Source organism: Anas platyrhynchos, chromosome 15 (genome assembly GCF_047663525.1).
Source record: "Anas platyrhynchos isolate ZD024472 breed Pekin duck chromosome 15, IASCAAS_PekinDuck_T2T, whole genome shotgun sequence".
Taxonomy (NCBI): Eukaryota; Metazoa; Chordata; class Aves; order Anseriformes; family Anatidae; genus Anas; species Anas platyrhynchos.
In genome coordinates, this window is record NC_092601.1 from 18,894,740 (window position 1) to 18,921,652 (window position 26,913).

Sequence of the window (26,913 nt, forward strand, 5' to 3'; positions counted from 1 at the left end):
TGCCCTGCAGCTGCCAAAGGCGCCAGCTCTGGGACAGCCCCACCTTGTGCTGCACCTCCCCACGCCCCCGTTTCTGCCCCCAAAAGAGGCACAGCCACCTTGTCTGGGGCAGGACCTGCGGTGCCTGAAACAGGGGCCCCAGCTGAAGGAGCAGCTGAAGCCCCCCCCGGACAGAGAAGCAGGGTCCCCTCCCCATCCAACTGGGCTGATCCCTGCCCCTGTTTCCCCTCCCTCTCCCCCGGGGAGGGGGCAGAGCCGTGCCCCCCTCCATCACCCAGCAGCATCTACAAAAATACTTTATTGTGGGAGGGGGGCGCGCAGGAGCTCTCTGTGCAGTAGGAAACAACCAGCAGCCATGCCTCGAGCAGGAGGGGGGTGCAGCCAGCAAACCAAACCCCGACCGGGGCTCCTGCAGCCCAGTCCCGGGGGGCAACTGGAGCCGGGGAGGGGGGGGGCACAGCCCCTAGGATGCCTTGGGGCGGGCGTTGAGGCGGATGATGGCCCGGTAGTCCCGGACCAGGTCCCGCAGCTGGTCCAGGTAGGGGTTGACGTTCTCCTCCATCCACTCCTCCACCGTGTCGGGGAAGTAGATGCTCTCCAGCTGGGCACGCAGCTCACGGACCAGGCTCTCCCAGTCCTCGTGGAGCCTGGGGTGGGGAGAAGGGAGTGAGAGCTGGCTCTGGCTTCCCCAGGGTGAGACTGGGACCTCCTCAAAGGGAGGGGGGGACCCGGGGCTGCTCCTGCCCCCCGGCACCCCACGTACTTGAGCAGCTTGCTGCCGAAGCTCTCCATGTTGCGGGGGTTCCCAAACTGGTGCTTCCGATGGTAGGGGCTGAACCAGCCCTTGATGCCGCTGGGGAGGCACAAGGGAGGGGGGGTGCAGGGGGCAGGGGGCCACCCAGACCCTGCAGGGCCCCGCTGCTCCAGCCCCATGGTCAGACCCTCCCACCACCATTACCTCTCTTCCTCCAGGGCTTTCTGGATGCTCTCCTTCAGGTGGCCGTTTACCTGCTCCACCATGTGATAGATTTCTACGCCAGGGAACGCTCCCCTTCCCTCACTGCGGGGAAAGCGTGGAGGGGAGGTGAGAGCCCAGCACGTGGCACGGCACCAGCCACGGTTCCAGGCTGGGTGGTGAGCCCCCAAACCCTGCAGGGCTGGGGGCAGCACTCCCTGATCCCCCTGGGGCACCCCGCTCCGTGCCGCAGCCACGCACCATGTGCCCTGCTCCAGCTGCAGGCTCTGGAAGCCCAGCACGTCCAGGACCTTCCTCCGCGTCTCCTCCATGAAGCCCCCTGGGGAGGACGAGGAGAGGGGACCCAGGTGACCCCACACCACACCAGGGGAGCCCTGCTGCCCCCTCCCCAGCAGCCAAAGGGGCTCCAGCGATGCTGGAAGGGTGTGGATGAGGGGCACGGCCCCGCTCACCGTGCACCAGGGTCTGCAGGCACGCAGCCAGGGAGGGGATGCCGACGGGCAGCAGCTCGCAGAGCACCGAGTAGTGGTCGTACCTGCGGGGCAGGGACAGCTGTGCCATCACCTTGTGCGTGGCTACTTGGGCGGTGGGGCTGGGACGCGTGGCACGGTGCCCACCTCTGCCAGCCGGTGAGGACGATGCCCTGGAAGCGCAGCGGGGCGAAGCGTGGCATGGCCTGCATCACCCGCAGCCAGCTGAGCTGGTTCCTCACGTGGTGGTTCAGCGGGGGCCAGGCTTGCGCCGGGCCCGTGGTGCCCTTGAAGGCGCTGGCGAACCACACGGCCTCGAAGCCGCTCTCTGCGTATTTGGCCAGGAACTGCCCTGCGGCACCGGGGAGTGGGGTCATGCTCGTGGCTCAGTGGTGTGGGGTGGCACAGGGTGGGCAGGGACCCCCGGCTGCCAGGGGCTGCTCTGCCCAAAGCAGGAGCCTGTGCACAGGGGGGCTTCTTGGGGCTGGAAGGAAAGCGGGAGCCAGCGTGGCCAAGGTGGGCGGGAAGCATCACCCCTGAGACAGTGGGATGGTACGGACAGGCACCAGACCCTGTGCCACCCTGTGCCACCATCCTGAGGGCCAGCTGGGCTCGGTGCGGTGGCTGCAGCAGCAGTGCCACCAGCCACGGGGTCATGTCCCCCCCCCTCTCCCCTCCCCAGGGTCCTGGCATGGCACCTTACCAATCTGCTCGACCTCGAAGTCGGGCGCGTAGAACCACACCACAGGCGAGACCTGCTTTGCTATCCCAGACTCTGCAAGGCAGGGACAGGGACATCAGCAGGAGGGTGCCTGGGGGTCCTCACACCCCCACCAAGATGCCCAACTGCTGCCGTCCCCATCCTCTCACCCCGCAGGGCTCCCGTGCTGATCTTCCTCAGCATGTCGTCCCACATGAGCGCCCGCAGCCCCTGGTACCGCGCGGCGATGAAGCCCAGCACCTGCTTGATGTGCTTCAGGTACATGGTGCCCACGTCCCCTCTGTTGTGGCTCATCCAGCTCTTGGAGTCCATCCCCTCCCCGAGGTGGAAGACCTGGATTTGGGGTTTCAGGGGGTGCTCAGCACGCCTCGGGGCAGGCCTGGCAGCCGGCGGTGGCTGGGGTCCCGCAGAGCCCACCTCGTCCGCCCCGATGTGGATCCAGGAGGAGCGCCTGTGCTTCTCCATCACCTGCGACAGGAGGCTCTTGAGCAGCGCCAGCGTGTCCGGGACGTGGGGGTTGAAGCTGTTGGGGAAGCGCTCGACCTCCCGCAGGTGCTGGTACTTCTCGTGCTTGAGGATGAACTGCGTGGGGAGGAAACCCACCGTGGGGGCCAGACGTGGGCCAAAAAGTGGGGATAAAGGAACAGGGCTGGGGACATGGGCCTAGTGACACGGACCCAGTGACGCATCCATCTCCAGGCCAGGTGCTGGGGACACAGCCCCCCTCCGCCTCTCAGTGTCCCCATCCTGCCACCCCAAAAATGCTCCCGGCCCCTACCTCCACGTGCCCAAAGGTCTGCACCAGGGGCACCACCTCCAGCTTGTGGAGCTCCGCCAGCTGCTGGATCCAGTCGATGTCCTCCTCGCTGGGGAGGGCAGGGACAGCCTCAGTGCGGGCCACATGGGCACGAGGACATTCCCTCCTCCTCCTCCTCTTCCTCCTCCAGCATCCTGCCCCACCCCAGGTCTCCTGGCTGCCCCATACCTGTGGGGTCTTGGCTTTGGGGCCACAAATATTGACCCAGCAGAGCAGGGAGCAGGTCTGCCTGCAGCACCATGCACAGCTCGGGCACAGCCCAGGCGGGGCACACCCAGACTGGCGCTGGTGGTGCCAGCATCCCCTCGGCCAGCTCAGCACCAGCCCCAGCTCACCTGTAAGCATACGGAGACCTGAGGACTTCTAGCTCGCCCTTGAAGGGGAACATGTCCTCATACTCGATCAGGACCCCGTTGGCACCCAGCCGGGACAGGAGTGGGAAGAGCTGTGGGATGGCAGGGTGGGCTCAGCCTGCTGGCACCCCTGGGTGCGGGTGTCAGCGGGGACAGCCAGGCCCAGCCTTGCCCCACTTGGCTGGTCCCCAGCGCCTTCACCTGCTCCAGGTAGGAGACCTTGGGCGCAGCTCCCTTGAGGTCGAGGTGCACCAGCCTCATCTCGGTGCCACTGCTGTCCTTGGGGCCCTGCTGCCCAGGGCCCTGCCTCGGGGCCGTTATCTTTGCCACGGGGAGCTCCAGAGCCTGGCTCCGGGGGCCGGCGCCCTGGCTGGTGTCACCCGTGTCCCCCCAGAAGCCGCTGTCCTTGGGGATGTGCCTGTGCAGCTCCAGGGTCAAGCTGCAGGGAGCAGAGCAGGGCTGGGGGCACGGAGGCACCAGCTGCCCCTGGCACCCAGCTCCTGCGTGGGCACAGCCCAGGAGCTCCCCGCAGACCCCCGCTGGTTCCCTGACCCTGCAGGGCTCCCCCAGCTCGTGTCCCAGTCCTGCTCCCACCTCACCTGTCGCGGAGGAGGAACTTGATGCCGGCCAAAGCCACGATGAGCAGCACGGCGAGGCGCAGCAGGTTCAGCTTGGTGCTCCGCTGGCAGGCCATGGCTGCAGGGCAGCGACCGAGACCCCAAGAGCAGGGCACCCCACAGACCCGTGTGAGGCCCAAAGGAAAGGGACACGGTGAGACCCCTCCTGCCACCCTGCTCCCCCGCAGGGACGGGCAAAGAAACCTCCAGTGCCCCCCCTACCTCATGTGCCCTGGGGCTGGTGCTGGGACCTGCCTCTGCCCCCCAGTGCACCCCCCTCGGGTGCTCCGGTGTCACCTCCGAGGGCGGTGGGATGGGGGCTGGTCACAGGACAGCCCTGCCAGGTGGCATCACGGGGTGGCCATGGCACCTGCGGGGGGAGAAGCGGTGGGCACCGGGTGGTGGGCACCGGGCACGGCCAGGGCGGGGGCTGCAGCACGGCCACGGTGGCCCCCAGCACCAGGTGCCCCCGTGGAGCAGGCAGCGGCACACACAGCGCGTTATTTCAGCTCCCGGGGGTGCTGCGGTGCCATCCCCGGCACCTTCACCTCCCCTTGGGCGGCGGCACCCGGGCAGAGCCCCCGCACGGCACCGCGGGGCCCGAACCAGCCCCGGTTTGGGGGCAGCCCCGCTCCGCGCCCGGCCCCGCTGCCGTCACCGCCCGTTATTTAACGTGGAGGCGGCACCCCGGGGCTCACCCCCCCCCCCCCGCCCCCAGGCCCGGTGCCGGTCGCTCCCCGGTGGCAGCCGCCGCGCCGTGCCCGCAGCCCCCCCGGGAGCGCGCCCCGCTCACCTGACACAGCCGGGAGCCGCGGGCACGGCGCGGCGGGGGGGGCCCGGTGCCGGTGCCGGTCCCGGTGCTCCGCTGAAGCCCCCGCACCCCCCGCCCACCCTCCCCGGCACCGGGCGCGGGCACGAGCCCGCCCCAACGCCGCTCTTAAAGAGCCCGGCTGCACCGAGCGCCGCCACCCACCGGGAGCTGCCCGGTGCCCGCTGCCCCCCCCGGGTGTCCCCGCGCCCCCCCCGTGTCCCCGCTGCCCCCCCGGTGCCGCCGCCTCCCCGGCCCCGCCCCCTCCGCGCAGGCCACGCCCCCTCCCGTCCTAGCCCCGCCCCCTCCGTGCTCACGGCCACGCCCCCCGCGTGACGTCAGCGGGGCGGTGGCGCACCGGGTGCGTGCGCGGGAGGCGCGCGGCGCATGCGCAGAGCGGGTCGCGGCGGGCAGCGTGCCGGTAACCGGGGAGCGGCGGCGGCGGGGCCATGAACGCGGCGCAGGGCACGGTGGGCAGCGACCCGGTCATCCTGGCCACCGCCGGGTACGACCACACCGTGCGCTTCTGGCAGGCGCACAGCGGCATCTGCACGCGCACCGTGCAGCACCAGGACTCCGTATCCTGCACCGGGAGAGGGGGGGGGACCCGGGGGTGGCACCGGGGGGAGCCGGTGGGTGGGGGGGTGGGGTGTGTGGGGGGGTCCCGGTGCTGTTAATGGGGGGTCCCGGTGCATGGGGGGGGGTCCCGGTGCCGTTACCGGGTGGGCCGGTATGGGGGGGGCTCGGTGCTGTTACCGGGGGGAGCCGGTGGGTGTGGGGGAAGGCTCGGTGCTGGTAACAGAGGAGGGACGGGGTACGTGGTGGGGTCCCGGTGCTGTTACCGGGGGTCCCAGTGCATGGGGGGGGGTCCCGGTGCCGTTCCCATCCTTACCGGCCCCGCAGCAGGTGAACGCGCTGGAGATCACGCCTGACCGCAGCATGATCGCAGCCGCAGGTGAGCCCCGGGGTTTGGGTGGTGGTGGCGGGGCCCTGTCCCTGTCCCTGTCCCCCCCCCCAGCCCCGCTGAGCACCGCCCGGTGCCGCAGGCTACCAGCACATCCGCATGTACGACCTCAACTCCAACAACCCCAACCCCGTCATCAACTACGACGGCGTGAGCAAGAACATCACCTCGGTGGGCTTCCACGAGGACGGCCGCTGGATGTACACGGGCGGGGAGGACTGCATGGCGCGCATCTGGGACCTCAGGTGGGCAGGGGCGGCCGCGCTCCCCCCGGTATGGGGCCGGGTGGGTGCCCCGGGGAGCTCCGGCACATCCACGTTGTTCGCTTGCAGGTCCCGCAACCTCCAGTGCCAGCGGATCTTCCAGGTGAACGCCCCCATTAACTGTGTCTGCCTGCACCCCAACCAGGTGAGTGTCATCCCTGCGACTTCCCAGCTCGTGCTGCCAGCGCTGCCCCTGGGGAAGCCGGGGGGCTGCGGGGTTTTGTGCTGGCAGCTGCAGCACGGCATGTTCTCGGGGTGAAAACACGCATGACACTGGCTGCGTGGGTCAGGTCGGTGGGAGCAGGCTCTCAGCAAGGTGATGCAGGGATGGTCGTTAGCTCACAGCCACACACAGATGGGTTCAGAGCCATACAGCTCTGCCCCTGCTAGCCCCTCACCGCCGTTGTGCCTGGAGGAGGCGGTGGGCACCCCAATGCTCGGCCCCTGGGGGTGCTGGTGGCACTGCGGGACCAGCGGTGACAGCTTCGTGCCCCAAGGGCTGGGGTCAGTGCGGGGACAGCCTCGTGGTGCGGGCAGAGCGTGTCCCTGCCGCTGCCTTGCACAGGGAAGCAAACACCCCCCAAGAGGGGCTGGGGGTGAGCGGACATCCAGGGCTCGCACCCTTTTTGTTTGGCACCTGCTGCAGGCTGAGTGGTGTGTGGGTGCCTCTGCTGAGCTTTGTGCTAATTGCTGGCTGGTGCCGTGAGGCAGCGCAGTGGCTGTCAGCCTCTCGTCCCACCCCTTGGGGACCACCCCACGAGTCAAACCAGGGGTGTTAGCACTGCCAGCAAGAAAAAAGCAGAGAGGCTCACAGCCCCACTTCCCTGTGTGACTCCTGTTGGATTTGCTGGGGAGCCACCAGTTGGTTCAAAAGCTGCCACGGAGATTGCTTGGGCTGAGGAAACAAAGCTAACAAGGAGTGTGATGTGTTGGAGGAGATGGCAGTGAGAATCAGTGCATATTATTGAGGTGTTGACAGCATGTCCAGTCCATTCTGCACGCACAGGGCTGCAGGGTTGGAGTTGCAGATGTGGCAGTGCAAGGTTTGTGTGTCTCGAGAGCAGATCTTTTTAAAAAGACCAGTAACAGAAATGTTTCTTTGCTTTTGATTTTGCAAGGGTTCAATTTTGCAAATGCTGAATTTGATGCTGGTTATTTGGAGCAGACTTCACCCAAACGCTGCTGATGCTCCCGTAGTGCTGTGAGAACGTATTGCAGCGAAACAAATGCTGTACGGGGATGATAAACGTGAACTAATCCCTGACCATGCTGCTGCTGAGTTGCAGGAGAAGCGCTGGTTTGCGAGCAGGACAGAGTTAATTAGCCCAGGGGTGGCGGTGTTTATTCAGGCAGCTTCATCTCTCTGTGCCATTCCTCGCTGCAGCGCTGCTGGCTCGGTTCTCAGAGGGATTTCTCGCAGCCTGGGTAAAGCCGTGATGGCTTGGGCACAGCGGTTGTACTCGCACCTGCTAAGGGTGGGCTGAGGACTGCGGCGTCCAGAAGACGCCTCTGCACTGCACAGTCAGCTAAAAATATCGAGGGAGGATTGTCTTCACCAGAAACAAGCCGCTGCTCATGGGTACGGGATCATCTGTGCCTGATGACCTGATCTCCTCTAGGGATTCTGCTAAAATCATGGGCAGTGCGAGCCTGTCGATAAAAGCCCCGGTTTGGATGGAGAGCTGCCAGCATTGTCTGCTGGGCTGAGCGGGGATCGGAGCCACAACTCCTGCCCTTCGGCTGGCTCCTGTCCTTACCCTCTCGGAGAAGGGGAGAGAGAGAGAAAAACCTCTTTAGGCTCATGTTTTTCAGGTGTCTGCACGCTCTTGAGTGCTCCAGTTGTTCTCTGGCCAACCTGCGTCCTCGTGCCCGCTTCTCAGACGTGCTGAAAGTCATTTGGCCTCTGTGGATGTTGTTTGGAGCAGCAGCTGAACAACAGCGCTGCAAATTAGGCACCTGCTGGCTGTCCTGGGGTTTAGAAAATTAGCAAACACTTCTGCAAAGGTAAACAGCCTTTTTGCAGAGCGTAACGTGAGATTGATGCCTGGCCTGTTCTCGGTGCTCAGGGCGATCAGCAGGCTGCTGTCTGCCTGGGAGCTGGGGCTCTGAAACCATTCCCGGTGGTGAGCAGAGGCCCAGCTCTGTGCTGGGAATGGTCAGGCAGAGGAGGACCCTGATGCTTAAAACCAGAGCAAGGCTCCAGCTGGTGCTGCAGGGACGTGCTCTGGGGCTGCTCTTTTGGGGGGATTTCCCAGAGTTTGCTGTTTTCTTGCAGGCCGAGCTGATTGTGGGCGATCAGAGCGGTGCCATTCACATCTGGGACCTGAAAACCGACCACAACGAGCAGCTGATTCCGGAGCCCGAAGTTTCTGTGAACTCGGTGCACATCGACCCCGATGCCAGCTACATGGCAGCTGTCAACAGCTCGGTGAGCTCCAGCAGCCTCGGCCGTGGGGTGCGATGTACGGGTGGGCTGCTCCACCTGGGACACCCTCACGTGGGCAGAGCTCCCCGTTCCCACATCCCGTGGAGTTTTCCTGCACTTTGGTGGGGCGCAGGGAGCCCAGGCTGCTCTCAGGTGGGGGCCACCAGCCCGGCCACAGACCCCCCCCTCTCCCCGCAGGGAAACTGCTACGTGTGGAACCTGACGGGTGGCATCGGGGAGGAGGTGACCCAGCTGATCCCCAAAACCAAGATCCCGGCGCACAACCGCTACGCCCTGCAGTGCAAATTCAGCCCTGACTCCACGTGAGTGGCCCCGACGGGAGCAGCCGTGCCCCTGGCTCTGGGCTCCGTGCTGCAGGGCCCCGGGAGGAATGGGGTGGGGGCGGTGGTCAGGGTGTCCCAGGGGTGTCCCAGGGGTGTCCCAGGGGTCCCGCAGTGTTCTGTGGGTTCCCAGCCAGGTGCTGGGCTCCACTTGCTGATCTCCAGGAGCAAGCGGGGAGCTTGGTGTGCTCCTTCACCAGGCAGTGCAGTTTGAGCTCAGAAGGCAGAAAATGCAAAGCCAAAAAATTCTGATTACAAAGAGCACGGCTCTCTGGTTTATTACTGTTCCAGACCCATACTAGTGAGAGGCTTTGGGCACACGGTGACTAACTGGGTTACCCATCCATGTCTCGTTGCAGGCTCTTGGCTACGTGTTCTGCAGACCAGACGTGTAAGATCTGGAGGACTTCAAACTTCTCTCTGATGACAGAGCTGAGCATTAAGAGCAATAACCCAGGGGAAACCTCTCGTGGCTGGATGTGGGACTGTGCCTTCTCCGGGGACTCCCAGTACATTGTCACAGGTGGGACACTGACAGCTCGCTGCCCGTGGGGCCAGGCACTGACACAGGACTGGGGTTCTCTAGGGGAGACACTGCCAAACCCCAATGTGTGTGTGAGGACAGAAAACCGTTCTGGTAGAGTCCTCAGCCTCCTGCCCACCGCACAGTGCACAAAATCCCTCCGGCTTTCAGCCTGTGCTGTACTAGGGCAGCCGTTGCCTCCTGTTTAAAATGGACAGGTGACCCTCATGCGTGCAGTTTATTTTGCCTGCTAGCAATGCTGCCTGCAGTACGTGCAGCATGAAGTCCATTCAAAACCTGTGTAATTTGCACGGTAACTCCTCTGTGATGAGCTGAATATCCCAACTAATACCAAAATGCCCCGAGTGTCTCGCTCTGCACAGCTCCCTTGCCTATCATCAACAGCACTCAGAACTGTTGAATGAAGCAAGAGGACAACCTTGCTTCTAATAAAAAAAAAAAGTTTGAAGGGCAGCACAATATCTCCTCCTTCTCTTTTTCCCTTCTGTTGCAGCCTCCTCTGATAACTTGGCCAGACTTTGGTGCGTGGAGACAGGAGAGATCAAGAGGGAATACAGCGGCCACCAGAAAGCAGTCGTCTGCCTCGCCTTCAACGACAGCGTGTTGGGATAACGGTGACGTGGGGGACAGGAAGGACCTCTGCTTGTTTTCCCTTGTCTAAAAACAGCCAGCACCCTCCCTGGAGCACGAGACGGGCACTCGGTGCTGTCCCCTCGGAGGGAGAGGGCTTGCTCTGGGCTTGCTGCAGGGGCAGCGTCTGCCTGGAGTGAGACCAGGCTTCAGCTTCGGCCTCGCAGGGAGGCCACCTGGGCAAAAGGGAAGGGGAGGCACGGTGCCACAGGGGAGCTGGGCGCAGAGCAGCTGGAGGCATCCCTGCGGAGGCTGCTGCCAACAGCCCCGTGATGGTTTTGTACCCCAAAGTGGAAAAAATCAGCCTAACAACAGGAGTCGGCTGAACAGAGGGAAAGTCGCTGTTCTCTTGTTTTGCAACCCCTTTATTCGAAGTGTGTTTCACAGCCTGACTTGGAGCTGCGCTGTTATGAAACCAGCCACCCCGACAAGTTTAATAACCTGGTGTTGAGCAGGGCGTGTGGCCAGCAAACACGAGCTGCTCCCCGCGGTGCCTGTCTAGGTCTCCTAGTAGCTACGTGCTCCATGCAGCCCTGAAGCAGAGCTGCAATAAAGCGTCTGTACCAACGGTGCTGAGTCCTGTTATTTTCCTAAACTCTCCTGAAGTGCAGCGTGAGAGCAGCAGGCAGCCTTCGGGCGGTGGAGATGTTACCTTGTTGAAAGCAGAGGCTTTTCAGGAATCCAGTTCAAGGATGTAGAGCAGCGAGAGGGCAGCCGCGGCTGCGGGACTTACTCGGGGAGGTAATAGAAGCAGATAGACACGCAGATGTTGCTCGGGAAACAGATGTCAATGCACAGGTAGATCAGCCGCTGCTTCCCCGGACCTGCCAAATGAGCGAGGGCAGAAGGGAGGTGAGGGATGCTGCTGCAGACCTGCAGCTAAATCCCCAGGGAGCCAGAGAAAGAGAACGCCTGAGGGAATGACCACGCTCATTAAAGCTGGGCTATGACCAGAAGGAGAGCTCCGCAGGCTGCTTATGGTGAAGATGAAGGTGGCAAGCATTAAGCCAACAGCATCAGGGGGGAGCTCGCGCTGTGCTGCTGGAGCACGGCTTGCTGCAGGCTGTGGGTGAGCCGGCAGGGCAGCGATCCCTGAACAAGGACCCGATTCTGAATGCAACTTACCCCCTGCTCTCCTCACCCAGAAGATGGGTGTCTGCTCGCACAGGGCTTGGACGGCCTCCCCCAGCCCGCTGGGGTCCACTTGTTGCCCCGCCAGGATGCCCAGGAACTCGCGGTAGTACTTGGTCTGGTTATTCTGCTGCAGCAGCAGCTCGCCCTGGAGAAAAGAACCCCGTTAATTCCCCGTTAATTTCCCTGGGGCACCTTGCTCCTCCCTGCCCTGCCTTCAGCCCCAGCCCTGCTCGAACATCCAAGACACCCAAAAGAGCCCCCCTGGAGATGCTTTTGGTCAGTGGAAGCTGGGGAGTTTCCTGAAGGAGCCCCAGTGCCTGGCAGGAGCTTGCTTCTCCTGGGGAGCCAGGGCTCCTCGCGCCCCTCCTTCCCCCCTGGGTGGGTGGCATCCAGCAGGGACCAGGGGGACCCCGGCAGCCCCTAGGAAGGGGGGAGCAGCCGGCAGGGCACAACCAAGGCAGGCAGCTGGCTGCTGAAACAGAACACCCCCTGTGTACCCGTTACTATTTTGTGCAGAGGGGCTGGGGATGTGACTCACCTCCTGTGAGCTGCTCACAGACCCCTCTTTGTTCTCTGTTCCCCAGAATTTTGAGCAGGTAACAGAATACAGCGGGACTGGGCTCTCTGAAAGCCCTCCTGTTCGCCTCTGTGGGACAGAGCCCCTTCCTGACCCGCAGCTCTGCTCTTTCTCACAGCAGGCAGGGCTCTCAGCAAAATCAGGAGCTGTCTGCGTGCTCCCAGACTCGCTCAGAGCCCAGCACCGAGCAGGAACTTAAGCAGGGCTGCCTGGAGCAGCATTGCCCAGAAGGCAGCCCCTCTGCAGAGGGCACTCAGTGCAGCCCCCCCCTTCCCTGCAGGCACCCCCCGGCCGTGCCCATCGCTCACCCTCAGCTCAGCCGTGCTCAGGGTCCCCTGCGTGCTCTCACGGTCCCCGGGCTCCATCCTGCGCAGGTAGCAGGCGTGCTGCTCCGCGGGCCGGTAGCAGACGTAGCCCTGGGAGATAAAACGTGCCCTGTTAGAGCAGGCAGCGCGCTCCCTCGAGAGCCCAGCCGTGGGCATCCCTCCCTGGTGTGCCTCATTTCTCCTCTGTGCAGCAGCCACCGCGGCTTAGCACAGGGAGCATCCCGGGCAGGCTGTGGCTGCTTGTCCCCAGGGTGCCCCCCGGGGCTGTGTGGTACTGGGGGCACAGAGGGACGGGGAGCGGGTGCAGGTTGCTTTTTCCCCTGCTCAGGCACACTCACGTTCTGGCTGTCGTACAGCACGACGGCGCTGCGGTTACTCCGCGAGGTGATGTAGTAAGTCACGGTGCTCCTGGACGCGTCCACCAGCGCCGTCTGGTTCCTCGGCGGGTCCTGCTCCCCCTGCAGCATCACCCGCACCGCCTGCGAGCCGGCCTGGGCACACAGCGAGGGCAGCCCCGGCCAGCAGCCACCCACAGCCACCTCCGTGTCCCCACCCGGACCCTGCTGACCCGGGGGGGTCCTGCACCGTGGTGTCCCCGAGCCCCCCTGCACCAGGGAAGCTTTGCTGGGTTCCCCCCTGGCCACCACAGCCTCACAGCCTGGGCTCGGTGCCTGCCCAGCTGGCTCAGCGTGCTGTGAGAGCGTGGGGGCTCGCTGGGACGTGCCTGCACAGCAAAATGCCAGCCTGGGTCTATATTTACAAACGATGCTCTCCAGCTCCTCTAATTTCAGGCAGAGCCGCCGCAGGGCTGAGCGAGGCAGCAGCTGCTCAGCTCGGTGCCTGCAGCACAGCCTGGGCTGAACCCAGCCCCGCACCCCGGGCAGGACCCCTCCTGCCCCCACCTGCACCCCTCACCTGTGCAGAGCTGGGGCTGAAGCCGAGGATCCCCCCAGCGCTGATGCCAACGACTGCAAGGAGCAAGGCAACGGCCAGGATGATCCAGAACGTCCTGGATGGACCCGAGAATTGTGCTGCCAGCCTCCTGTCCTGGGGGGCAAGGCAAAGCGAGGGAAGAACGGGAGTTAAAAGGAACGCTTCTCTGCCATAAAAAAATAATGTTTCAATTCTCCGAGGCACGAAGAAACTCAATAAATTCCTGCGGTTCGGCTCGCTGCAGGCAGACAGCGAGCAGGCTCCTCGAGCCTCCCTCAGCCATCGACCTCAGCGCTCTGCAGCTTCCCCCTAATGCTGTGGGAACGATTCCATCAGTCCCGGTCAGATGTGACAGCCCCAGCTGTGCCGGGAAGATCCCCGATAGCAAACAAAATCCTCCTGGTGGGAAAGGAGGACACAGAAATGCTGACTCAGCAGCTCTGCTCCCCCGTTACCCCAGCGTCCGACACGGTGTGAGCACAGCACCTGCAGGGGAACCCCGCGGGCAGACCCAGCCTCACAGGGGGCTGAAATCGGTGGTGGTGACCCTGGAGAGGTGAGGAACCAACCTCAGCAGCACCACAGGAGCTGCAGGAGCTCAGCCCCAGGCAGGCACCGCGGGAGGGCTCTGCTGTGATCCCCGGGGCGCAGGGGAACTCACCGCAGGGCCCGCGCTGCCGGTGCTGCTCTCGCCCTCCATCCTCGCTTCAGATGAGGACCTCGCTCCTGCAGCTCTGCCTCCGGGGCACACGCAGACTGGGCATGGTCCTGGGCTCCGAACGTGCCCGAGAAGCTTGGGCACGCAGCTGCAAAACGTGAACGTGGTCCCCGCGGCCAAAGCAGCGCCCAGCCAGGTGCTCCTGCCTCAGAGCCGCGAGGAGGGGGAAACCTGAGAGCTGCAGGGGCAGGGGGAAGGAGGGGGGAAGCCGAGGCTGCAGAGGGATCCTGTCAATGGTACAAAAAACGCTCTTCCTGCTTACCTGGCGAGCCACCGGAGGCACGCAGGTGGAGCATAATTGAGGGCTTTGTGCGGGGCCTCCCTGCTGGCAGTCCCCAGTAGCAGGACCGGGTAAGTCTCGTTACGAGATGAAATGAATAGGGAACAGTGGCAGGCTGCCCTTGTCATCGGTTATTTCTACATTTCAGCATGAACTTTGTGCTGCCCGAGCTCCGTGGGCCGCAGCCAACTGTTTATCCTGTGGCCGTGCTCGTGTCCAACCTCCAGCCCCCACCTCGTCCAGACCCAGGGGACAGATCCGAGCTGCAAAGTCCCGTCCCAGCACCAGCTGCCCTCGTGCTAACACCCATTTCCTACAAGGAGAAATACCCCACGGAGAACAGAGCTCCCAGCTGGCCAGACTTCTCCTGGGCAGCCCAGGAGCCCCTGACACAGCTTTTTATTTTTGAGACCTGCCAAACATAACCAACCCCACAGAGGCAAGGAAAACCCCAGCAGAGTTCCTCCACGTGGCATCTATTAAGGGAAGATCTGACAAACGTAGCCCAGGGTTGGCTTTGTTTCTTTTGCTAATACTCTACATGAGGAGTACAGATGGCACGCACAAATGTGTCCTTAGCTCCCGGAATTGCCACAAAGCACAGCAGCACCAAAGCAGGCACAGAGACCACAAAATGAGACAATGCAAGGGAAAAGCAGGTTTGCAAGTTTAATGTGAATTCAAGTAGTGGGTTCAGAACCGTTGGGACGTTGACACGGTTGTGCAGCACGAGTGACACTCTCACCAACACGTTTCAGCACGCGGGAATCGAGGTAACGGTTGCCTTGAACAGTGCACAGTCCTCAGCGGGGACAGCGTGCTGCTGCAGGAGGCTGAACGCCCCACCTGGCATGGACTGGTGTACCTGACAAATTCTGAAATTAACAGCACCAGAGGCAGGAAGTGGATTAAAGAACACAGCGTTGAGTCAGACCCTACCTGCAGTAAACCCGTAACGTCCATTTCCGTGTTACCCAGCTAAAGGGAGAGGTCTCTTGTGACTTCCACAAGCCTTCTAGCTGGAGACAAGAACAGGGAAGAGATTATTCTTGCTTCCTTACACAACCCCGAGTTACGAAAGATCCAGCTAACACTGTGATAACAGAGCCAACGAGCCGTGGTTATCGCTGTACAAACACAGCGCTAAGCCCACGCGTCTCCAGTGTCCGAGGGGAAGGAAACGGCATCGCTAGGGCTGGAGCTACTCAACTGAACTTTGGCGGATGAGGGAAGGGCAGCACTTAAATGTAACTACCAATAGTTGAATCTATAGAAAAAAAAGTGTTATTTGCATATATATTTTTCTTAATTCTGTAATACAAAAGCTTTGAGCTGTGGCCTTGATTCAGCCCGCATAAAAATCTATCCCATAGCCTGAGCTGCGCATCACCTAAAACGTACCTAGAGATCTAGCTAAAATCATCACCTGAGCAAGCAAGCACTCTTCTTCAGGCAAGCAACTGGTGCCCAGCCAGACACACAAGGAAGATCTTGAGATGAGATGTTTAAAGGAAGCCCGTGCAATTGTCGCACACAGCCAGTACTCCTTCAGGTTTATTTTGGTAGAGTTGTAAGGCGGGTACCACATCCATCCTCTGCAGACTGAGTCCGGACTCACACCCGACAGCTAAAGCCGAGGCAGGTGCTATTTTGATGCTGAGGCAGCAGGGAAATACAGGAACCAAGGTGGTGTCTAACCCATCCGGATACTTCTGGGGAGCAGCAGTGGTGAGGGACAGTCCTATGTGGTGAAAGCTTTCTGCGTCACCGAACGCAAAAGCTCATGAGAACTCAAACTACTGGGATCGGTGACGTACATTCCTCTTACCTTCCCCTTCTGGGAAGGAGATATATTACCATATACTATACTTAGATTTATACCTTAAATAGATTCTGATATATAGTTAGGATCGGGGGAGCTCTTGTACGTGCACGTACCTTACACACACACCCAACACTGGGACAAACACAGGATACAGAAGACGTTTTTGTGTTTTGTGAGCCAATCACCCCAACCTGCATCACAAGTGCAATTCATAGCGGTCACACAAGGAGACTGCGTACAGCTCCTCCGGCCCGACGTCACGCTTACAGTGGGCTGTGCTGCTGAACATGACCCCATCCCAAAAAGTCAATCAAAGGCCAAATACTAATTCCGTCAGCCCCTGCAATCGCTTCCAAACACAGCTGCTAAGTTACTACACGCTCCAAAAGTCATTTCCCTGAATAAACCAGACTGAGCCGCAGCCTGTCCAGGAGAGGACACACTGCAAATTGCCGGGTTCTCTTCCTCACATCAGTTGGCTCTACTTCTCTCAACTCAGCCTAGAGGACAACACGACATGGAGCATCACAAACGTCTGGATGTAGGTGATACTTATCATTAAAAAAGCCCCAAACCCGCAAGACTCGTGTGACGCCATAATGCCCTCCTTGTTTCAAAGTGCATTTTAAAAGACTGAGATGTAAACAAAATCATATCGAGAGGACAGAAAGGTTAAAAGGCTAAGGATCGCTAGCTTCAGGTGGTATCAGAGTGAGTACATTACTGCCACAAGGTGACTGACTGGGGCCCTCCTTGGGGAGCCGCTGCCAAAGCGGCGTTCTGCCCTATTAATCCTGCAGAGCGGGGAGAATGTCGGCTATGCTATCGACATAGTAATCGGGGACCAGGCTCTGCCTGGCAGGGCAGTCGCTCTCCTCGTGGCCCTTCACCTCCTCCAGCGTGGTGACCCCGGTGAGGGTGAGCAGGGTGGTGAGGCCGCAGGTGTTGCCCATCAGGATGTCCGTGTCCAGCCGGTCTCCCACCATGATGGTGCGCGCGGGGTCGATGTCGAACTCGCTGGCCACGCAGTCGAACATGTAGCGGTTGGGCTTCCCCACGATGAACGCCTCGCGCTCCGCCGCCGTCTCCACCGCCTTCACCAGGCAGCCGGTCCCTGCGGGCAGAAACCACAGCGCCCGTTAGAGGCTGCAGGGGAGCGGCAGCACCCGGACAGAACCCCAGAGAGCTTTGGGGATGGGACACCCCAAATAACCTAATAAACAAATAACCCAACAACAGGAATGTGGTTGGATGTGAGATTAGAGGGGAGCAAAGTACAGCAAAGGGCGGTGAGGCAGGGGACAAGGGGCGGCTCTGCTGCCTCTGGGAGGGCTGAGAGGGGGGTCAGGAAACCAGGCACGGGCCCACCAAGTGCTGGAGGGGGTAGGGCCACCCTGAACACCCCTCCCCTAACCTGGACACCCCCCGTACCCCCGGTTACCCCCCACCCCCGGGGCACCCCAACTCCCCTCCCCCCCCAATCTCTCACCGGGGATGGCAGCTCCACCCTCGAGCGGCAGGCGGTGGTCGCGGTTGGTGGCGACGAGCAGGCAGTCGGGGCCTTGCAGCAGGTAGCGCAGCGCCTGGCACAGCTTGGCGTAGCTGAAATGCTCATCGAAGCCCACCAGCACCGCGCGCACCGCCGGCTCCAGCGGCGCCCGGGCCCAGTCTGCGGGCGCGGGGCCGGGCAGGGCGGCGGGGCCGGGCGGCAGGTGGGGCACCCCGGCCTCCCGCAGCTCGGCGGCCAGCGCGGGGCCACCCAGCACGTAGGCGGCGGCGCCGGGCGGCAGCGCCTGGCGGAGGAAGCGTGCGGCGCAGAAGGCCGAGCCGAAGACGTGGCGGGGCTGTGCGGGGGGGAAGCCGAGGCGCCGCAGCTTGTCGCAGTAGGCCTGGCGCGTGCGGCTGCTGTTGTTGGTCACGTAGCACAGCCGCTTGCCCGCCGCCGCCAGCCGGCACAGCGCCTCGGCCGCGCCGCCCAGCGCCGCCTCGCCCCGCCACAGGACGCCGTCGCAGTCGAACAGCAGCGTGTCCGCCGCCCGCAGCACGGAGCGCGCCGCGTCGCCCTCCAGCCGCCGGCACCGCCGCTGCCTCCCGCCCGGCTCCTGCTGGTGCTCCGCCATGGCTTCACCTCGCGCAGCCGCCCAGCCCCCATTGGGCCACGCCGCCGCCCTCGCGCGCTCATTGGTCCGCGCCGCCCCGCGCTCGGAGCCCCGTTGGGCGCCGCGCGATCCGCCGACGGATGGAGCTTCGGGGACTGCGCTGCTATTGGTCGCTCAGCTGAGCCGGCGCGCTGCGATTGGTTGGGAGGCGGAGGGCTCCGCCGGCTATTGGGCGGCCCGCGAGCCGCGTCCAGAGCCCGCTTGGGAGGGGGGAGCGGAGCCTGAAGCGCGGGGGGGGGGCTGCACCCTCAGCCCCCAGCCTCCAGCACCCATTGCCCCCCCCCCACAGGAACCTCCTCAGCGCGGAACCCCCGCGCCGGGCGCCGTTCCCCGCCGAGCCCCTTTGGGCGGCCGTCCCGCGGCCCGTTGTTATGACGACACGGCCGTAAAGCCGCCATCTTGGCCGTGCGGCGCGTTGCGACATGGAGGCCGCGACGGCGGCGGGCGCGGGGCCGGCGGCGCTTACGGCAGCCGCGGGCGGGGAGCGGCGGGGGGCGGCGGCGGCGGCACCGGCACCGGGCTCCTGCCCCGCCGGGCCCGCCGCCTTCCTCGGCCTCCCCGCGCCCTTCGCCGAGGAAGGTACCGGAGCCGCGGCGGGGGCCGGGGGGCGCCGGGAGGGCCCGGGGAGGCGGCGCGGGGAGCGGGGGGCGGGGAGGGGGCGGCGGCGGCGGGCACCGGGAGGGGGCTGAGGGCTGGGGGCTGGGGGTGCTGGGGGTCCCCCGGGCTGTGCCAGCGCCCCGGTGCCGTGCTGGGTACCGGCCGTGCCCCCCCGGCAGCCCCCAGGACCCCCCCGGTTTCTCCGTGCAGATGAGGCCGACGTGCACCGGTGCGGCCGCTGCCAGGCGGAGTTCACGTCCCTGGAGGAGTTCGTCCAGCACAAGCTGCAGAAGGGCTGCCAGAGAGCCCCCGAGCCCGCCGCGCCGCCGCTCCTCCCGCAGGAGGCACAGAAGGTGACGGGGAAACGGTCTTAGGGGCTGTGGGGGGGCAGAACGCAGTGCTACGGCTTCAAGAGTAATAAAACTAATGAAACTTTCCTGCGACAATGTGTTCTGTCACGGCAGGTTGTGCCCTCGGTGGAGGAGTCCATAACGGTTGCCCATATTGTTGTTGAGGCGTCTTCAATAGCAGATGAGATCGGGAACGCGTCAGCGATAGTAGGTGAGCTCCAGATAGGAGGTGAGCCTCACGGCGTGCTTGCCTTTACATCCCTGCTGTCAGGAACCTGGTCCTGCATCCTCTCCTGTCTGATCTGCATTTTGGCTGGGTGAATGACGTTTCTGTGCTGCATGCTTGGGACTGAGCATTATCGTAACGAGGCAAGAGGCATCCCTAGGCCAGCTTTGTGGGGACACAAACTAGATTTAAACTTTCATTGCAGAAATAGCCGTTGTATCATTAATGCTATAACAACAAGAGCTTTATAAAGATCAGCATCCCAGGGTTTCTCCTTCCACTTCTCCTTCCTACCGCTTGAAATGCTGAAGGAGTAAGTTGATCTAGTCACGTAAAGCTGTCTTTTGTAAAGAGCATAGCTGTCTTTGTGTCCTTTTCCCAGGTAGTGGGCACATAAAAGAAGTCATCGTTGCAGGAGACCACGTTTTTGAAAACCCAAATGGTGACGTTGATGGGGAAGTCGCTGAAGAGCAAAGCAACCCTGATGATCAGGAGCAGGATATTTCCACAGAACTGATAAAGGTTAAGCTTCTGGTTAACAAGGAAGGGCGATATGTGTGTGAAATGTGCCAGAAGACGTTTAAAACGGTAAGTATGACTTCCACTCTGGTAGATTAGAGCGATATTTAGGCTGGCCGTTGCACTAAGATGTCTCAAGATAACAATGTGCTTTTCTACTGCATGCTATACTTTAAAGCTAGAACTTTACTTTTGTAAAGGAACTTTTTTTCCTTGATAAAAAGCGCATAGTTGAAATGTAACACCCTTTATCATTTGAAACGTCTTTTAAAACGCATTTCTTACCCTAGGCAAGCATCCTCAAAGCTCACATGATCACTCACAGCAGCAGGAAGGACTATGAATGTAAACTCTGTGGAACTTCCTTTAGGACAAAGGGGTCTCTGATTCGACACCATCGGCGCCACACTGGTAAGAGTATCCAAATTGTTCCTTACTGCTGCAGTGCGCTGTGTGTCGTTATCCAGCGTACTTTAGAGCAGAATTTATTCCTACTTTCCATCATCTGCTGAGCTCTTGAGCTCCCTGATGTCTGCGGTGTTGCAAGGTGGTGTGGGGTTGTGGGATGAGCTTAATTTCCCTGCTGTAAGGAGCTGAACGCATTCTTCTCTAAGGCTATTGCACAGAACTTTAATAACTGGCAGTGGATAGTTTAACACAGGTATTTTGATTCTTATTCCCAGATGAAAGACCTTACAAATGCAAGAAATGTGGAAAAAGCTTCCGGGAATCGGGAGCTTTGACTCGGCACCTGAAATCTCTGACGCCTTGCACGGAAAAAATTCGCTTCAACATGAACAAAGAAATAGTCGTCAATAAAGATGACTTGCCTGCAGGTCAGTGATGCTGTAAATGCCTGCCTTGTGTCTGATCAAACCGAGCGTGTTCCTGGTACTCAAACTATAAATTCTTTTTCATTTGAGGAAAAACATACTGCTGTGGCATTCAATTCATACCTTTTGCATGGGAAAAAGTAATTTTATATCAATCCAAACAATTAACCCAAAGTGCACATAGTCAGGCACCAACTGTAAGAACGCTTCAGGATCTGGTACAAAGGTGGTTTTAACAGGCACCTCGTGTTCTAAGACACGTGTTTAGAGGGATTGGCAGTGTACCAGGTGATTAATTCTGCTGCTGTTCTTGAAGGTTCCTGCAGTTCAAATGCAGACACCGTTTCATCAATGGCGAGTGAATCCATTGAGACCTCGCCTGTGATTCATCTAGTGACAGATGCAAAAGGCAACGTGCTTCATGAAGTCCACGTCCAAATGCAGGAGCTTCCTGTCGTAGATGAAAAATCTCTGGACCAAGAAGTGAGTGTTGCTTCTCTTGAATACCCACCTTGTATTTTATGCAAAGAAGTATTTTTGAAATATTTTACTTCGTGAAAATTTCTTAGGTGCCTGATATCATGGCATTAGTCACCTTGGTAATAGTTACTGTTCTACCAATATTGCTGTGGAAAAAAAAAAGCCTGTGTATTTGCTGTAGCAATTGTTGGGCTCTTCATTCCTTCAGCAGCCACATCCCGAGGAGCTGCCATGTGAGGGGGAACCAAACAGCGAGAATCTGCTGAGGCAGGCCATGAGGAATTCTGGCATTGTGATAGAGAGAGTTGCTGTGGAAGAAGTGCAGAAGCCAGATGAGCCTGCTGTACCGGCTGCAGAAGAACTAGAAAACGAAGTGGTGGAAGCAGAAGAGGAGCCCTGTGCAGAACAGTGTGTTGAAATAGAACAAGCAGAGTCTGTACGTTTGTACTTCCGAAATAGATTCTTAATCTGTGCCTACGCTTGGTTGTTTACGGTGGTGTTAGCCTGATCGCCGTGCACATTGTGCTCCGTGCAGGTCTCCCTGTCCCTGTGTCTTTGTGCCAATTTCTATAGCGTGTCTTTGTGCTCGTTGCAAGCGTGTATGTTAGTGCATGCTCTTCTGTTAACATGTAAATCTTCCTTGTCAAAGCTGGGGTATTTAATTGGGAATTTAGGTAGTAATACTTAACTGTATGTACCAGTACAAAAGCCATATATGCTGTACTCTTTTCTTTCCAATAGACAGATGCAGAAAGAACAAACGGGTACAAGAATTACGTTTGCCCTCACTGTAATGAAGCCTTCAGTGAAGCTACTTCCCTCGAAACACACATCAAAGGCCATTTAGGTAAGGCTCTGCTGCATATGCCGTTGTCTAAATGCACCATGTCTTACCATGATCTTGAACGTGGTGCACTTTTTGTTGTCTCACGTTCCTTGTCTTTACGTGGCCTTCAGCCATACAAATCCAGTCGATGCTTTTCACATTTGCATGCTAAGGTTGGAGCAGTTGACTTTTGTGAAGTTCCAGAATAGAGCGTGAAAGAAGTGCAAAACAGGCTCCATGTTCCAGGACCTGCATTGCATCCTCAGAAGTAGAGTTTTATGCAGGGGCCGATTTAAAAGAGCAGTGAGGTGATATGTGTTGAAAGGCTTCCTTGAAAGACACCAAAGGCCCCAAGATCAACATCTGGGTGGAATTCACTTATGAATGAGACAAAGCCCATGCTCTGCGTTGAAAATATCACTTTGCTTCTTTTCTGGATTAAAATTTCTGTAAGAATTTTGTTATGGCAGTACTAGATACTTTTCTGGAAAGGGCTGAAGTGCAGAAGAGGGCAGTGCAGTCAGCAGCATGATGCCTTTTTTTCCTGCTTTTGGTTTGTGTTCAGAGAACGGCCTCTGTGATCTGTTTTAGCCATCAGTTAGCCATGATCTGTACACTACAAACTGTCCCAAGACAAGTCTTGCTTCCTGTAAGACACAAGCGAGTAACTGCACCATTTTCATTAGCCAGATAACGATAACCTGAGCTACTGTGGGTGGGTAAAATTGCCAGGTTTTCTTACTGTGCAGTAGCAGGGAATGCCAGTTCACAGTAATACATAATACATAATGCAGTAATACCCCTTGGGTTCGGTAATGACTGCAGGATTTTCCTGCTTTGCTGCTCCTGGTTGTCCTGTATCCGCCATGTGTTCTCTCTCTAGATTACAAGCCTTTTAAGTGTGAGGAGTGTGGCAAAGAGTTCACAAAGGGTTATCTGCTAAAAAAGCACCAAGAAGTGCACGTGAATGAGCGGCGGTTCCGCTGTGGCGAGTGTGGCAAGCTCTACAAGACCATCGCACATGTGAAGGGGCATCGCAGGGTGCATTCTGACGAGAGACCATATTCCTGTCCAAAGTGTGGCAAGCGGTACAAGACAAAGGTGTGTCTCCCTTGCACAACAGGGTTGCCTTCAAAGTTCCCCTTCCAGAGCTAGGGTTTGGGAGAAGCTAGGAAGCTTCACTACTGAATGAACAAATGCCTGCTCACCTGCCTTTTACAAGAGCAGAAAATGCTTTTTTTATTAATGGGGAAAGGAGGGACAGTCTTATAAACGTGAGGGTTTTATTGAGGAAACTGTTCCTTTGTGTATGGAAACTTCATGTAATAGGAATGCAAACGTCTTTGACACATCTTTGATAAGAACAAGTCCTCAAAGATGCTGACTCTTACATTGAAAGCTAATGTACTGCTTGAGTTTGTCACTGAGCTTCTGTTACTTCTCTCTCTGTACAGAATGCCCAGCAAGTCCACTTCCGTACGCATTTGGAGGATAAGCCTTACGTGTGTCAGTACTGCAGTCGGGGTTTTCGGGAAAAGGGCTCACTGGTCCGCCACATCCGCCACCACACAGGGGAGAAGCCTTTCAAGTGCTACAAGTGCGGGCGAGGGTTTGCAGAGCACGGTACTCTCAACAGGCACTTAAAGACCAAAGGTGAGATGGCAAAGCTGCTCTGTGCTGCGGTGGGGGTGGATGTCGGTGTTCTGGGATCTGTTTTGGACAGGCTGCATTTTGGCTGAATGATCGTGAGTTTTCAGGGCGGTGTGAAATGTTTAGGATGGTTCTGATGACCTTCATTCAAGGTCACTTGTTTATCTGCATCTCTGTCACGTCAAAAGAAGGGATGCGGGGATTTATTTATTTATATATTTCAATCTGTGTTGATCGGTACTTCGTTTAGGCCAAAAAATGGCCACTGTTGCTCCTTTGCTTCTTAAGTGTGGATTTTCAAACCTCTGTGGGTAGTGATGATGATGCATTGAGATTGTCCCATGAACCTGTGTTATCCTTACAATAAAGCTTCCTGGATAGATCCTGAAAGGCAGCGCACAAGCAGAAAAGATACACTGCTTAAACCATGCCAAAAGTTTTACATCTGTTGTGTATTCTTCACATACAGCTTTTGAAATCCTGTATGATTTTACGCATCTGAATTTAGTTGTGTATTTCTTCAGATTGCACTGGGCAGCTGCTCTGCTGAAGGCTCAGGTCTGTCTGATGTAGCAGAGGCCTCTTCTAGGTCCGTATTTGGCTTGGTAGGATTAGAGCATGCTGACTGCTGGCCGTTTGTCAGCGGTATCCTGTTAAAGGGATCTCATTAGTGCTGCAGAGTACTTGTCAGGTACTCCAATATTTGAGTTGGTTCTGGAAAATAATGTGTGTTTTTTCCTTCACTTTTGGAATACCAATCAGGTGGCTGCCTCCTGGCTTTGAAAGAGGTGGAGGAAGTGATAGTGTCTGAGGAAAGTCAGTCGGCTGATAATTTAGCTGCAACAGTCATCTCTGATGATCCTCATACTGTTTTGGTAGAGTTTTCTTCAGTGGTGGCAGACACTCAGGAATACATTATTGAGGTAAGAAATGGGGCAAAAAATCTTGTTGTCCTGCATGTAACAAAGGCACAAAAGTGAGCACGTGGGTAAGACTGTCCATAGTTAATCAGAAGGCTGAGACAGAGAACTTCTGACTGTTCAGGATTGTCCTTGCTTCAGCTTACTTTCAACATCTAATTCTTCTTTTCTCCCATTTTTAGATAGCTTTTTTTTTTTTTGTCTGAAATAAACATTTTTTAACTGTCTCTGGCTGCCAAAACCAATGAATGATGCATTTCATTTTCTTCCTCTTTGTGACAAGGAGCTAGCCCTCATCTGTGCTGAATAACAGCCCGTTATTGAGTGCCTGTAATGCTGCAATAGTAAACATTGCGGCTGCTACTAACAGGAGAAAAAATCTGCCCATTGGCAGAGTCCTGCTGAGAGAGGATGTTCTCTTTTGGTTGTCTGTGAGCACTTTGCATTACTCTGAAGTAGCTCTTCATAGTGGGGTTTAGAGGAAACTTTAAGTTTTTGTCTTTAGAGTAGTTACTGCATCATGGAGGAGAAGCAGGAAGACTTTTATAAAAGATCTTAGTGTCTTGTGTCTCGGAAATAGAAGATTTTTCATCATAATCTAAAAAGGGAATCATTGTATTTTGTCTTTCAAGACTGCTACTGAAGACATGGAGACCAGTGAAGCTACTGAAATAATAGAGGGAACAAGACATGAGGTAAAGCAGCCATTGAAACTGTTCTTTCTGGGTCCTTTCTGTAGGTAAAATGAATTACTTTTAGAGTCTGAAAGCCATGCTAAATAAACCCAACTTCAAGTAATTTATTTACTGACCGGTGCAGTTTTGCAGACCTGTCTGTATAAAATGCAACAGTGGTCGTGCTGGGTTTGACCAAAGCTCTGTCTAACTCTATATCCTGTGAGTGATGGTGGCTAGGAACTTGGAGGGCTTAATACATGAGAATGGAGCTGCTGGCTACATAGAATTGTACAACGCTTTGGCCTTTGGAAAGTCATCCTCCTAAGGAATTCGTGAATGCTAGAAACCGGTGGTTGCAGTCAGAGGCTCTTCGGTTGTAGTCAGCCAGTCTGAATGACTGGGCATGAGTTGTTACGGTTTTGCTATGATCTGACTTGCTGTAGAAAGTACCCTGCTGGAGAAACGTCTTCAGTGACATGAGATGCAACTTGTTCTAAGAGTCTGCTGTTCTTGGGTTGATGAGAACTTCAGTGAACAGCTGGAGGAAACTGGAATTAAATGCTGCTTGTAGTACTGTGCTGTTAGTCATCACGCAGTGATTAGGGTTATAATTGTATGCACTTCTAACAGAGTGCAACACATCGAGAAATAACTTGGCCTCTTTTCTCATCATGTAGGTCGACAGCCACATTATGAAAGTTGTACAACAAATAGTAAATCAAGCAAACTCTGGTCACCAGATCATTGTGCAGAACGTCACCGTGGCAGAGAACTCCGAAGTAACCACGGATGCTGCAGACACCATCACCATTGCGACCCCTGAAAGCCTGACGGAGCAGGTGGCCATGACGCTGGCTTCTGCCATCGGAGAAGGAGCGGTGCTGACTACAGAGGGTAGCATCGAGACAGAAGAAGCGACAGTGACCATGGTGGCATCAGAGGACATTGAAATAATGGAACATGCAGGAGAGTTTGTGATTGCCTCCCAGGAGGGGGAGGTGGAAGTCCAGACTGTGATTGTGTAACCATCAACGTGCAGCTACTGACAGATGTTAATGTAAAACTAATTATTTTTCTCCAGGTTGGGGAATTTGATCAATTCTAAGTTCGCCATTACAGTTGTTCAGAGAGCAAGGGAGGGAATGCCTCTATAAGTAAGTGTCTTAACAGGATGATACAGGCCTGAGCTATTTTCTGTTTAAAACGGCAATTAGTAGTTAAAAACCTCCGCGTGGGTATACTGTGGAGGCGACCAATATGCCACGTTTGACGGTCTCAGTGTTTTGTACAGCTGCCTCAAATAAAGGAAGAGCCTTTGCAAAGCATTTACCTCTGACCACAGGACAGTAGCGTTCTGGTGTTTAAATTTAAAAAGATTCAGAAAGTGAAACAAGTAAATAGGGTCTCGTAAGAGACTACTTAAATTAATCATATGCATTTAAAACAAAACAAGAATACCAAACCTAAGGCATTCTGGCGTGCATTTACTACCAGTCAAACACTTTCATGCCTTTAACCTCACTACTTTACTTCTCCTAAGGCATGGTACTGCAGTATTTTTTTTTTTATTTTATTTTATTTTATTATTTTGTATTCTGGACGAGTAGCCTTATGTACTGGTCTATGAAAGAATGCATCATTGTACCCTTGCAAAGCCAGACAGGCTGCTCTGAGAGCTAGTCTGTTGGTGTGTAAAGCCATAGTGTACATGATTTTTTTAAAATCGTATATGGATTTATAATTGCATATTGTACAGATTTGGCATGTAAATACATTTTTAAAAATAAAGTTATTTAAAGTTCTTACTCTATTTTTCCAATTTCTGCTATATTGTCACTCAAACAGAAGAATTTCTGGAAGGAGAAAAGAACAGGGCTACTTACTATTGCGAGTAATACTTACTATTTGACTCACCCTCATCATTGGGTGAGTCAAAAACGGTCTTCCCCTGAGA

General features: G+C 57.4%; 5 protein-coding genes across 15 annotated transcripts; 2 read left to right on the forward strand and 3 right to left on the reverse strand.

Annotated features, from left to right (window-relative positions):
- Positions 1-283: 283 nt before the first annotated feature.
- On the reverse strand, positions 284-5,001 carry LOC101799820 (hexosaminidase D). Its single transcript, XM_027469350.3, has 15 exons — positions 4,748-5,001; positions 4,177-4,324; positions 3,937-4,033; positions 3,539-3,776; positions 3,320-3,429; positions 2,946-3,033; positions 2,585-2,749; positions 2,317-2,500; positions 2,150-2,221; positions 1,594-1,798; positions 1,429-1,511; positions 1,217-1,295; positions 959-1,060; positions 764-853; positions 284-647 (listed from the first exon to the last, which is right to left on the reverse strand). The coding sequence occupies exons 3-15, from the start codon at positions 4,029-4,031 to the stop codon at positions 464-466; spliced, it is 1,695 nt and encodes a 564-aa protein (XP_027325151.2). The 5' UTR covers positions 4,032-4,033; positions 4,177-4,324; positions 4,748-5,001; the 3' UTR covers positions 284-463.
- A 127-nt stretch (positions 5,002-5,128) lies between these two features.
- MLST8 (MTOR associated protein, LST8 homolog) lies at positions 5,129-10,497 on the forward strand. Of its 2 annotated transcripts, none has more exons than XM_027468860.3 (8): positions 5,129-5,340; positions 5,666-5,717; positions 5,809-5,971; positions 6,059-6,134; positions 8,265-8,417; positions 8,613-8,737; positions 9,115-9,278; positions 9,793-10,497. In XM_027468860.3, exons 1-8 carry the CDS (start codon positions 5,212-5,214, stop codon positions 9,909-9,911), a joined length of 981 nt encoding a protein of 326 aa, XP_027324661.1. In that variant the 5' UTR covers positions 5,129-5,211; the 3' UTR covers positions 9,912-10,497. The 2 variants fall into 2 exon arrangements, with proteins under 2 accessions (XP_027324661.1, XP_038042772.1); XM_038186844.2 differs by having other exon boundaries at positions 5,151-5,267.
- On the reverse strand, positions 10,442-14,402 carry BRICD5 (BRICHOS domain containing 5). 7 transcript variants are annotated; one of them, XM_038186846.2, is made up of 8 exons: positions 13,880-14,402; positions 13,561-13,692; positions 12,882-13,008; positions 12,305-12,457; positions 11,949-12,056; positions 11,055-11,208; positions 10,663-10,753; positions 10,442-10,581 (listed from the first exon to the last, which is right to left on the reverse strand). In XM_038186846.2, exons 1-8 carry the CDS (start codon positions 14,023-14,025, stop codon positions 10,578-10,580), a joined length of 915 nt encoding a protein of 304 aa, XP_038042774.2. In that variant the 5' UTR covers positions 14,026-14,402; the 3' UTR covers positions 10,442-10,577. The 7 variants fall into 7 exon arrangements, with proteins under 7 accessions (XP_038042774.2, XP_038042776.2, XP_038042775.2 ...); XM_038186848.2 differs by lacking the exon at positions 10,442-10,581 and having other exon boundaries at positions 10,617-10,753; positions 12,305-12,424; XM_038186847.2 differs by lacking the exon at positions 10,442-10,581 and having other exon boundaries at positions 10,617-10,753; positions 12,305-12,445.
- A 140-nt stretch (positions 14,403-14,542) lies between these two features.
- On the reverse strand, positions 14,543-17,868 carry PGP (phosphoglycolate phosphatase). The gene is made up of 2 exons (XM_027468861.3): positions 17,212-17,868; positions 14,543-16,836 (listed from the first exon to the last, which is right to left on the reverse strand). Exons 1-2 carry the CDS (start codon positions 17,840-17,842, stop codon positions 16,511-16,513), a joined length of 957 nt encoding a protein of 318 aa, XP_027324662.3. The 5' UTR covers positions 17,843-17,868; the 3' UTR covers positions 14,543-16,510.
- A 324-nt stretch (positions 17,869-18,192) lies between these two features.
- Positions 18,193-26,764, forward strand: E4F1 (E4F transcription factor 1). Of its 4 annotated transcripts, none has more exons than XM_027468857.3 (14): positions 18,193-18,460; positions 18,689-18,831; positions 18,943-19,057; positions 19,437-19,642; positions 19,864-19,984; positions 20,257-20,409; positions 20,723-20,889; positions 21,098-21,322; positions 21,628-21,733; positions 22,596-22,813; positions 23,167-23,365; positions 24,125-24,285; positions 24,915-24,977; positions 25,637-26,764. In XM_027468857.3, exons 1-14 carry the CDS (start codon positions 18,304-18,306, stop codon positions 25,982-25,984), a joined length of 2,382 nt encoding a protein of 793 aa, XP_027324658.3. In that variant the 5' UTR covers positions 18,193-18,303; the 3' UTR covers positions 25,985-26,764. The 4 variants fall into 4 exon arrangements, with proteins under 4 accessions (XP_027324658.3, XP_071879973.1, XP_027324657.3 ...); XM_072023872.1 differs by having other exon boundaries at positions 18,196-18,460; positions 18,943-19,039; XM_027468856.3 differs by having other exon boundaries at positions 18,197-18,460; positions 21,095-21,322.
- The last annotated feature ends 149 nt before the right edge of the window (positions 26,765-26,913 follow it).

Bases quoted from the DNA above. Each gene is read 5' to 3' on its own strand.
- LOC101799820 (XM_027469350.3), bottom strand. From the start codon at position 4,031: ATGGCCTGCCAGCGGAGCACCAAGCTGAACCTGCTGCGCCTCGCCGTG. The intron at 3,777-3,936 runs GTGAGGTGGGAG...TGCTCCCTGCAG, and splicing joins AAGTTCCTCCTCCGCGACAG to CTTGACCCTGGAGCTGCACA. The intron at 648-763 runs GTACGTGGGGTG...TCCCCACCCCAG, and splicing joins TTCGGCAGCAAGCTGCTCAA to GCTCCACGAGGACTGGGAGA.
- MLST8 (XM_027468860.3), top strand. From the start codon at position 5,212: ATGAACGCGGCGCAGGGCACGGTGGGCAGCGACCCGGTCATCCTGGCC. The intron at 5,972-6,058 runs GTGGGCAGGGGC...GTTCGCTTGCAG, and splicing joins GCGCGCATCTGGGACCTCAG to GTCCCGCAACCTCCAGTGCC. The intron at 8,418-8,612 runs GTGAGCTCCAGC...CTCTCCCCGCAG, and splicing joins TGGCAGCTGTCAACAGCTCG to GGAAACTGCTACGTGTGGAA.
- BRICD5 (XM_038186846.2), bottom strand. From the start codon at position 14,025: ATGACAAGGGCAGCCTGCCACTGTTCCCTATTCATTTCATCTCGTAAC. The intron at 11,209-11,948 runs GTGAGCGATGGG...TCTTTTCTCCAG, and splicing joins TGAGCACGGCTGAGCTGAGG to GGCGAGCTGCTGCTGCAGCA. The intron at 10,754-11,054 runs GTAAGTTGCATT...CTCATTTGGCAG, and splicing joins CTGGGTGAGGAGAGCAGGGG to GTCCGGGGAAGCAGCGGCTG.
- PGP (XM_027468861.3), bottom strand. From the start codon at position 17,842: ATGGCGGAGCACCAGCAGGAGCCGGGCGGGAGGCAGCGGCGGTGCCGG. The intron at 16,837-17,211 runs GTGAGAGATTGG...TTCTGCCCGCAG, and splicing joins GGGTGGAGCTGCCATCCCCG to GGACCGGCTGCCTGGTGAAG.
- E4F1 (XM_027468856.3), top strand. From the start codon at position 18,304: ATGGAGGCCGCGACGGCGGCGGGCGCGGGGCCGGCGGCGCTTACGGCA. The intron at 19,058-19,436 runs GTGAGCCTCACG...TCCTTTTCCCAG, and splicing joins AGGTGAGCTCCAGATAGGAG to GTAGTGGGCACATAAAAGAA. The intron at 24,286-24,914 runs GTAAGAAATGGG...TTGTCTTTCAAG, and splicing joins CTCAGGAATACATTATTGAG to ACTGCTACTGAAGACATGGA.